At 53.2% G+C, this 10,779-nt stretch overlaps 1 protein-coding gene across 1 annotated transcript in view; it reads right to left on the bottom strand.

Moving 5' to 3' along the window:
* Nucleotides 1-6,316: 6,316 nt before the first annotated feature.
* LOC105534691 overlaps nt 6,317-10,779 on the bottom strand; it is a 35,881-nt gene continuing 31,418 nt past the window's right edge. Inside the window, 6 exon segments of the mRNA XM_011973484.1 lie at nt 6,317-6,564; nt 6,567-6,695; nt 6,698-6,772; nt 7,397-7,418; nt 8,046-8,261; nt 9,208-9,423. Coding sequence (XP_011828874.1) covers nt 6,356-6,564; nt 6,567-6,695; nt 6,698-6,772; nt 7,397-7,418; nt 8,046-8,261; nt 9,208-9,423 — 867 coding nt within the window. The 3' untranslated portion in view covers nt 6,317-6,355.

Here is a 10,779-nt window from a genome sequence, read left to right as displayed (position 1 = left end):
AGGAGCATCTGCCAGGCTAGGAAGTGAGAGAGTGATCCTGAAAGCCAAGAGCTTCTGCAGAATTCAAAGCAGAGAAGTTGAGCCCGGATGCATTTCATCACTTTGCTCTCCCAGGTTTAAAAGGAGGAGCTTGCTGTGTGACCCTGGGGCTGTCCCTTCCTTCTCTGATCTCCTTAAGTCCCTATCCATAAAACATGCTATGGTATCACTTAGATCTCTTCCAGCCCAACTTGCCAGGATTTCTGACGGTGATCACCAGTGAAGCCATGGCCCTCCTACCGCACACTGCCACGGTCTAGCCTGGGCTGTCTACAGCGTAAGCGGGGTCTCATCTATGGCCGAGAGGGCTTCAGAAAGTCTCGGGTGCCCAGGAAAACAAGGCCTTTGAGAAGGACGCTGTCCACCCTGTGACCTGCTGTGGCCCTCCCCACAGAGGACTGTAGACGTATTCATGGGGCCTGGGGTCCAGAGGGTCTGTTTACCCATCAGGAATCAGGGCAGGGCAGTGGGGGTCAGCCATCCCTGCATGAGCAGCCATGCACTGAGTCCATGGTGAGCCAGCAGCAGGGAAGCCAGCTGCCGGCCCTGCTGAGGACAGGGGAAGGACGCCTGCCGCCCTGCCGAGGATGGCCCCGATGGAAATGGTCTCAAGATGCTGCCCACTCCATCGCCTGGGTGCAGATCATCAAGGAATTTGTGGGAGGGCTCGTGTATGCTTCAGCATCTGCTCAGAGACTAATGTCTGTGGCCCCTCCAATGCAGGAGGCCGCCACCCCTGCACCAGATGGGCCCTGGCCTGGGGGGATGGGGTCACCGACTCAGGGGCAGGGGCTTGGCAGGTGGGAAGGCAGGGCCAGCTTTCACCCTGGAGTGGCGAGCTGACTTCCAAAGTCCCTTGATGAAACACGCCTCCTTTTGAGCAAGTAAAACATTAGCCTTCTGCACCTCTGGGTTTGGGGATGCTGGAGCTGCTTTACAGCAGGGTGAGGAGCTGACTTGAACCATCTGCCGAGGGTGGAGGGGGGTGGGCCCTTAGGGAAGGGCTCAGAAACAAGGGTCATAGGTCCAGTTTTGAGCCAAGGATAACTGGCAGAACCTGCAGAGGAACAAGCCTGTGCCTTCTGATAAGCACTGTCCTCTGGGCCGTCGGAACATCTGGCTTATTCCTCCATTTCTGGTCTCCATAGACAGAGTGCAATCCCTGCCTCACTCACTCTCGGCACTGACGTAAACATCATGTGTAGAGGGCACGGTCGTCAGGGCACGGGGCCCCAGTCAGGTTTGTCACCATCCAGAAGCCCCATGCAGGGGGCTTAGGGCTCCCTTTAGACCCGAAGGGCACGGAGCATCTGAGCCCTTGGTAGGCAACTATCCTGCATGTGCCCAGGACCCTGACTGTCCTTCCCTGTGCAGAGGGAACCCCCGGGTCTCTCCGGGTGTGGTGGTCAGGGGCAGCCGAGGACAGGCATAGAGTGTGCAGGTCTGGCACCTCAGCAGGCGGTGTGGGGAGGAGAGTGGGTCGTGGCAAGGAGGAGTCAGGCAGGCTGTGGAGCCTCTCCAGCTAGAAGTGGCCCCTGTTGGAACGAGGAGACTAAGTGGGGAGCTGACTACTCACCCTCTGCCTTTGCCCTTTGGTGAACCCCCACTGCCACCTGTCACCGTCCCCCTGCAGCTGTGTCCATGTGAAGCACCTACAGACAAACGCACCTCGCCTGGCTGTGGCACTCCTTGGATGACAGTGTGCGGGAGAGGCTACCCGGGAGTCAGAACAGGACATGGAGGGAGCCTCTGGAGATCCAACGGGTCCCCCAGACCATGAGCACTGGGGGTGTAGCAGAGCCGGGTCTGAATGAAAGAAATAGCTGAATCAGGAAGTTGCTGGTCCCGGGAACCCCTGGCCCAAAGGCTGCACATTTGCTCTGTGTTTCCAACCGAACAGAGGGAGCTCTTGTCCTCCATGGATGTTCTTTTATCCCAAATTTTTAACATTTTATTTTGAGACTCTGAAAGGGGCTGATAAAATGTCCCTAGCTTCAGACTAAAATGCTTAAAATAGTCCAGGAGGACTTAGCAACATCAGGGCAAGGAATAAAAGCCTAGAACCTGGCTTAAGAGGAGGTGAAAAGTTGGGGGCGGAGCTCCTATCTGCCACCAAAGAGGCTGGTTTCTCCCTCTCCTGGGCTCTGACCCTCAGCTGAGCAGGGCCTCTTATCCCAGAAGCCAGGACTTTGGGGACTTGATTCTCCATTCGGGACCCTTGTGACATCTGAGTTTCTCTAAGCCCCCGCTGGTTCCCTCCCATGGAGGAATGGACGTGTCCACTGGGGTCTGAAGCCCGGAGGGTCTGTCTACCCCGTCAATGTGGGGTTCATGAAGGCAGTACCCCCTCTGAGACCCTCTCAGCTCGACCATGTACCACGGCTGTGGCCTCTCTAAGGCAAACAGAATCAGCTAGTGAGTAACAACGGTCATTACTTAAGAAAATGAATGGTTTTACAGAATCATTGTGCTTGGTGAAATGTTGTTTTAAAAGCTTCTTCAACAGACTAGTCTCCCCACTTAATTGCTTAAAAGATTGGAGGAGGCAAACACCTCGTGGTTTGTCTTACCTGCGACATGAAGCTGATTTGTCATACAGTGGTGCTGACACAACGTCAGAAAAACAGCCGTTCAAGCAGGAAAACCAAAGCCAGCGCTCGTCATGTTTGACAATTGTGCCGTGGGAGTTCACAGGGAAAAAGCTGACTTCTGCAACATCCGTCCCCGAATCCTGCTGGAGGCCAGACTGCCTGGGCACACGGTTCCCTCAGGACTTAAAAATCTCGTTCAGAGTCAGTTGCCAAATCTGTACGGTCTAGCTCTGATTCAGGTAGGGTCAGGAAAAGTGTGGGAAATCTTAGCAGAGATCTGGTCCCCAAAAGATGAAATCTAGTGTCACATTAGGGAAACGAGACCACAGAGGTTGAAATGAATATTTGAATTGTGGACCACTGATGTATACTTTCCTGGGTCAGGGATTTTTATCAAAGTCATTTTCAATAAGTGAAATGACAATGACAGTCACAAATGCCACACACCTGTGATTCTCTGGGGGTGCTCGCTGATCCACTCTATCTCACTCCTCCTAATCATAAAGCCATCGTCCTCATACATCTTCATTTTCTATTAAGTTTGCACAACTTCTGCCAGTGTAGAGAAATTGCAGAAATACTGAAAATGTCCATTTTTAAGTCACCTTTTTCTCCCTGCTTCGTGCAAAGCTTATGCTGTCTGCAGGGCTAATTGGGATTAGGCCTCATGAGCTGTCTTGATGTGAGAGATGCTGCAGAGCTGACGTGGAGGGTCTGTGCGCTCACCAGTGGGGCGTCCGTTGTCCTATTTCCCAGAGCCAGGGGCAGGTCAGCCCAACTCTGAGATCAGCACCACCCTGGGGCCTCCTGGCTATGGTTCTGCAGCATCTGCCCGGAGGCTGCGCTGGCTCCTCCAGAGGCTCCCTGGAAAGCATCTAGGATCTGCCATCACTCTCGGAAGATTCCCCAGGCTTGCAGGGGAGCCGCAGTTGTAAATAATACATCACTTCCCAAGTCCTCTCTGATCTGCCAGTGCCTGAGAGCCCGAGGAACTCTGCAGGCACATGTGAAAGCACCCCACGTCATCTGCAGCCACACACTGCGCACGGAGGTCCTGTAGGCTGCTTCCGCGCACCCCTTGCTGGGAGGAGACATTTAAAGGAGCCAAAAGAAGCCAAAGGGGAGAGGAAAAGGAGTCACCCTCCCAGCAGGGTCACCCTCAGATAAGGCCAGCCCAGGGATGCACTGGCCATGCTTCGAGCCTGGAAAACTGTCTGAGCCCCAGGGCAGGTGTGCGAGCTCAGCCATCAGGCATAGTGGGGAGGGACCCACCTACAGAATCCCCAAGGGCAGGAGGCCACAAGGGGGATGCTGAGACCTTCTGGTGCACAGCATTGGCTGCGGGATTCCCCTTCGAAGTCACCAACATCCCTTGGAGATCCCCACAGGGAGGACGGAGAGGGAACCAGCCCCCAACACACCTGGAAGGAGGAGGCCATTGCCCACTGCGAGTCTTGGAGAAGGACCCCTTCCCACTCATGAAAACGAGGATCCAGGCACTTCCTTGTTGACCCGATTTACAGAATAATTTATTTTTACTCGGTAGTACCACGACGCTGTAGGAGAAATCTTAACTAAATTAACTCTTTTTAGTATACAAGCAGGTATTTGGGGCTCACGTCAAAAGGCAGCATATTTTCAGGAAAAATGAAATAAGTAATTCTCTCCAGCTACTCTTTGCGCTAAAGTTCATGCAAAACGTAGGAGGGCCTTCCACAGGGCGTTGCCAGCCTGGGAAAGGAATCACCCAGGAGCCTTCTGATTCTGGAGGGAGCTGCCCTCTGTGTTCCTGAGCTGCAGACCGTGCAATGCTGCTCTGGCCTCCCCACTCGCTAGGGCGTTGCTTGTCTGTGACATTGCCACGCTTGGCTGAGCCCTGCAGGGAGTCTTCCTGAGGCAGAGGGGCAGGCAGGAGGCAAGGTGGACATCACTCTACCCGGGAGCCTCAGGGGCAGTGAAGGACAAGTCCACCCACAAAACAGGCAGTGGTTGGACACCATGGGAGGCCTTTCACCGCACTGCTCCGTTCCCTCAAGGCAGAGTCACCATCAAAGACCACAGGGTTGAGCTGAGCTTCCCTGAGCAAAATTGAAATGAGAGGACCAGTGCTGGGAAGAACATCAGGCTCCAGGGTCCAGGATGGCCAAGGACCTACAGTGGGCACTTTGCCAAAACTGCTGCGCCAGTCTTGTTTGGGAACTTTGACAATTTTTTTTTTTTTTTTTTTTGAGACAAATCTCACTCTGTTGCCCAGGCTGGAGTACAGTGGCATGATCTCAGCTCCCTGCAACCTCCGCCTCTGAGTCTCAGGTGATTCTCCTGCCTCAGCCTCCCAAGAAGCTGGGGCTACAGGCATGCGCCACCACGTCCAGCTAATTTTTATATTTTTGTTAGAGACGGGGTTTCACCATGTTGGCCAGACTGCTCTTGAACGCCTGACCTCAAGTGATCTGCCTGCCTCGGCTTCCCAAAGTGCTGCGATTACGGGCACGAGCCACCCTGCCCAGCCGGGGACTTTGACTATTAAATGAACATGGTGAACTAAACTTTTTCCAAAAAACAGTTCTTGAAATTGTTATGGAGGATTGTTAAGAACCAGAGATTGCTGTCTGAGCCCCGTGGCCCCAAATGACTGTGTCGACATTCCCTGCAGAAATCACCTCCAGGTACCTTCCTGACGCCCAGGCTCCTGATGCTGCCAGCTCACCTCCCAGGGTCAGTGCTCCCCGTTTCCGCCCTGGCCCCCTTAGCTCCTCTTGGGAGCTTGGTAGGAGAGCACCCGCCTGACCTCTGGAGTCGGAATCGGCCCTGTTTTAGGGCCACAGGTGAGACCCCGCCTCTCCTCTGTGCTCGGGAGTGCATCTGTGTGCAGCTGGCCAAACTTCAGGTGGTTTCGCAGCCTCGGTGGGGTCCCAGTGAATCCCTCTTCCACACACTCATCTCCTCTCTGCTCTTGCCAATGCTGCCCATGCCCCTGGCTTAGTCACAGCTGCCCCGTCCACCCCAGCTTCAACCCACTGCCCGGCAGCCTCCCTTCCTACTTCCTACAGTGGCCAGCTCTCAGGAGCAGGAATTCCTGAGTCGCTTCCACCAGGGCCGTGGGAAATTGGAAATGGAGACTTTTCTAACTCCATCCTTCTGCCTGGAAACCTTCTTTCTCAGTGGTTTTTTGTTTTGTTTTGTTTTGTTTTGTTTTAGTTTAATGTATTTTAATAGCAAACTTACAGGAACAACACAGAGTACAGACAACATTAAAAACATGTACTTGCATGTAGGATAACTCAGTTAGAAAAGTATAGTGAATGGATGGAATCTACTGTATGATAAAAATGCTACAAACACCATTTAGTTGCCGTCAATAAGAAATTTACTTGTTTTTAAAAAATCCAAATGCTGGCATTGTCCAGAAAAATTTAGCAGGTTTATTTATAATTATTATAAAGTTGAACCACTGAAACTCGTTCACTGAAACATTTTAACTTGCATTAATGCTTTACGTCTCCGCATTTATATTAAAAATTCACACACAAATGAAAATGGAAAAATTGCCAATACCTGATTTCTGTCCCCTATTTTTTCACTCGCAATCATATACTTAGGTACCTTTTGACTCCATGGAAAAAAATATCTACCGTTCACAACTACCAATAACAGGAAGAAGAGAATTTTTATTTATTTGTTTTTTTTTTTTTTGAGAATGAAATGTTTCCCATCATAGTGGATTCTTAAGCACGTTCTCCACGTATGCGGCGTGCTAGATGGATGTCTTTTGCCATAATTGTTACACGTTTGGCATGGACAGCACACAGGTTGGTGTCTTGGAAAAGGCCAACCAGATAGGCCTCACTTGCCTCCTGCAAAGCACCGACGGCTGCGCTCTGGAAGCGCAGATCTGTTTTAAAGTCCTGAGCAATTTCCCGCAGCAGAGGCTGGGGGGAAGTTTGCGAATCAGTTCGGTGGACTTCTGATCACGTGTAATTCCCCGGAGCGCCGCAGTACCAGGCCTGTGACGATGAGGTTTCTCCACCCGTCCAGTAGAGGGCGCACTCTCGCGAGCGGCTTTGCAGCCCGTTGCTTCCTGGGAGCTTCACCGCGGGTGCATTTCCGGGCCGTCCGCTTTGTGCGCGCCGCGGCACCGGAAGCTGCTTACTTACCCCGCTTCTCCTTCGGCTCAGCTCGGCGAGCGAGAGGCGGCGCCGGCGTTGGAGAGCGACGGCGGCGCGGCGGCGGCTGCAAACACAATTCTTTTCTCAGCTAGTTTTAAGCCAGTCTCCACTGTGCCGTGTTATTCTGGGAGCCTCTCTAAGGAGCTTGCTGTGCCCCAGACTGGCACCTGAGATGGGCGGGGCTGGCCCTCGAGATGACCCAGCCCTTCTCCCACCACTGCCCTGCACCTCCAAGAATCTGGACGGAGCAGGACCCAAGACCTTCGGAGTTGACCTCTCACCTCTGCCTTCTCCTGCTTCTGCCCAGCTTCCCCAGCCGGATCCGTTTCTCCTGGGCGGGGACGGAGACTTCTCCCGCTGAAGTCTGCGGCTCTAAACCCTGGCCGTCCATCAGAATCGCCCAAGAGCTCTTTAAACCACCAGATTTCCTGGTCTCCCCCAGAGACTGCTGTAGTGGACCAGGGAAAAGGGAGCGGGCATCGGGCTGATGCCAGCCTGGTGGGGGGTTCTGAGGAGCGGGGACCCCTGCTCGGGCCACAGTCTGAGGTTGTCCTTCTCTCCTTTAGAGGCAACGTCTGTGCCCCGGTGCCCCGGGCTCACCTTTTGATGGGCACTGAAGCCTCTGGAATTGGGAAAATCCTTTGAGAAGTCGCGCTCATGACTATGAGATGATAGTTATCATAGCCATGTTTTAAAAATGTTTCTCAATATTTTAAAAAATCTAACAATCAAAGAAACCTCTGTGCTTCCAGTGTGTAACCTTTACTCAAAACACAGAACTTTGTTGGCCTCGTGGTTGGGGCTCCAGGATTTATTATTTAAGGGAAATGAAGTCCACTGGAGACTAACAAGAGGGGGTCTGATTAGAGATAGGACCGCCTCCTGCAGGGCTGGGGCATGAGGCCCTGGGGAATCCCACGGGTGCCACTGAGGCTGTGAGCAAATCCCTGTCCTGTTTGCTCAGCCGGGCTTCAGGGACAGTTACTGTTGCACAGGCACCATCTTCCTTGAGGATCTCATCTAGGACAAGACGGGATGCTGGTGGACCTAAGGAAATGCTGGGCACAAGAAAGCACCTGCTGAGAGAGGGCGTGTGATGAAGAGCTGATGGAAAACTGTGTGTCAGGGAGGGGCTGGAGACCCTGCCAGGCTGAGGGCAAGACCCCTGTGAGTCGGTGGTCCACGGCGGCCACCCCTCCTGCACTGGCCTGGCCTGTGCCTCTGGAAGCCTGACTAGCAGCCATCAAACTTCAATGTCCTGCAGGAGCTGATCCCAGAACTCTCCGAGGACCAAGTGGGCCTGGAAATACCCAAAGACAAAGAGGGGGCGTGGCACAGGGCTCCCAGGTGTGACGTAAGGATGGCTGAGCTGGGGCTGGCTGCTGGTGCCTTCTTCGTGTGAATCACGGCATTTTGCTCCATGCAGGTGGTCGGGGTAGAGACATAAAGAGGTGAAAAGGCTCTCCTAGGATCACCCAGAATCCAGGTAGAACTCACAGGGTTGGAAGTCCTGGCCATCCATCTATTAGCCTGAAGCTTTGGAAACGTTGGCTAGCCTTTCAGAGAACGGAATTCTCCTTCCCTTTGCAGATCCACGTGGGAACCAGTCATACCACATGCCCCCCAGAGCAGGCAGGGGTCACCTGGGGGTTCTCTGAGCACCCAGGCCCCTCTCAGCCTGAAGGTGAGGTCAGGAGTCCGCACTGGCCGAGATACCTTGCTGGCTGGGATCCCTTGCTGAACGGGACCTCTCTCTAGCCTGAACCCCCTGCCCACTAGGACCCCAGCTGGACTCTAGCTGTGCTGGCTTGTGGACCTTCAGGCTTTGCCCCCTCCACTCCAGGAACTGGGGGAGAGGTTTGCACTCTCCCTGCCTGGGAGAGCCAGAGGAGGGCATGTGGGAGGCACTCCACAAGGATAACCTTTACTCAAAACACAGAACTTTGTTGGCCTCGTGGTTGGGGCTCCAGGATTTATTATTTAAGGGAAATGAAGTCCACTGGAGACTAACAAGAGGGGGTCTGATTAGAGATAGGACCGCCTCCTGCAGGGCTGGGGCATGAGGCCCTGGGGAATCCCACGGGTGCCACTGAGGCTGTGAGCAAATCCCTGTCCTGTTTGCTCAGCCGGGCTTCAGGGACAGTTACTGTTGCACAGGCACCATCTTCCTTGAGGATCTCATCTAGGACAAGACGGGATGCTGGTGGACCTAAGGAAATGCTGGGCACAAGAAAGCACCTGCTGAGAGAGGGCGTGTGATGAAGAGCTGATGGAAAACTGTGTGTCAGGGAGGGGCTGGAGACCCTGCCAGGCTGAGGGCAAGACCCCTGTGAGTCGGTGGTCCACGGCGGCCACCCCTCCTGCACTGGCCTGGCCTGTGCCTCTGGAAGCCTGACTAGCAGCCATCAAACTTCAATGTCCTGCAGGAGCTGATCCCAGAACTCTCCGAGGACCAAGTGGGCCTGGAAATACCCAAAGACAAAGAGGGGGCGTGGCACAGGGCTCCCAGGTGTGACGTAAGGATGGCTGAGCTGGGGCTGGCTGCTGGTGCCTTCTTCGTGTGAATCACGGCATTTTGCTCCATGCAGGTGGTCGGGGTAGAGACATAAAGAGGTGAAAAGGCTCTCCTAGGATCACCCAGAATCCAGGTAGAACTCACAGGGTTGGAAGTCCCAGCCATCCATCTATTAGCCTGAAGCTTTGGAAACGTTGGCTAGCCTTTCAGAGAACGGAATTCTCCTTCCCTTTGCAGATCCACGTGGGAACCAGTCATACCACATGCCCCCCAGAGCAGGCAGGGGCCACCTGGGGGTTCTCTGAGCACCCAGGCCCCTCTCAGCCTGAAGGTGAGGTCAGGAGTCCCCACTGGCCGAGATACCTTGCTGGCTGGGATCACGTGCTGAACGGGACCTCTCTCTAGCCTGAACCCCCTGCCCACTAGGACCCCAGCTGGACTCCAGCTGTGCTGGCTTGTGGACCTTCAGGCTTTGCCCCCTCCACTCCAGGAACTGGGGGATAGGTTTGCACTCTCCCTGCCTGGGAGAGCCAGAGGAGGGCATGTGGGAGGCACTCCACAAGGATTCTGAATGCATCAGAAAAAGGAAAGAGAAAAAATGTCTTTCTCCAAAGCCCCCTTCCACATGCCAACCATAGCAAGGTTACAAACAGTGGTAAGAGTCAGTTTTCCCTTTAAGCGGTTGCAATCAATGGAATGCACCCTAGCTTTTGTAACTAAGTTATACCATTGGCAATTTTCATCCCACATCAAAATTTAAAAATCAGATCTCGTTAGAGCAGGTGGAGCAGAGAGCTGAAGGCCTCCCATTGTGGGCTGCTGTGCTGAGACTGAAAATAAACGTTGCTTCTGAAGGCAAGAACTTTTCATCTGGAGTCCGTGGGGTGAGCACACCCTTGGCCTGGGTAAGGGAGCTGTGGTACGGTTTTGTTTATTTGTTTTCTGGATGATGGCTTTGTTGAGTAAATCCAGCAGAGGATGACATCTGCAGAGGTTTCTTTTGAAACATGAAAACGAAAGTAGAACACACATGCCTTCAAAATACGCAAGTCTTGAAATGACGATGGCTGGAGTGGTAAGGACACAGTTACACAGGATCCTTCCGGGTCTGAGGGGCAAGATGGCTATAGTGTGACTTTGCCTGGTGGCCATAACATCTAACTTAGAACGTTTAAATGGCTCCAAATATCTTTTAACAAGATTTTTTTTTTAAAACCAAAAGGTTTTTCAAAGGCGAGCGTAGAAGGTGCTATATCACCTGAGTTGAGCGTTTGCATCAGGAGAGGATTTGTGTATTTAATATCTTGTATATCTCCTATAATATATTCATGAAATAGGCCGGGCGCAGTGGCTCACGCCTGTAATCCCAGCAGTTTGGGAGGCCGAGGCAGGCGGATCACAAGGTCAGGAGATCGAGACCACGGTGAAACCCCGTCTCTACTAAAAATACAAAAAATTAGCCGGGTGC

Source organism: Mandrillus leucophaeus, unplaced genomic scaffold, assembly GCF_000951045.1.
Source record: "Mandrillus leucophaeus isolate KB7577 unplaced genomic scaffold, Mleu.le_1.0 Scaffold1384, whole genome shotgun sequence".
NCBI classification, from domain to species: Eukaryota; Metazoa; Chordata; class Mammalia; order Primates; family Cercopithecidae; genus Mandrillus; species Mandrillus leucophaeus.
Note: the sequence above shows the minus strand (reverse complement) of the source record. Positions and strands in the feature narration are given on the sequence as shown.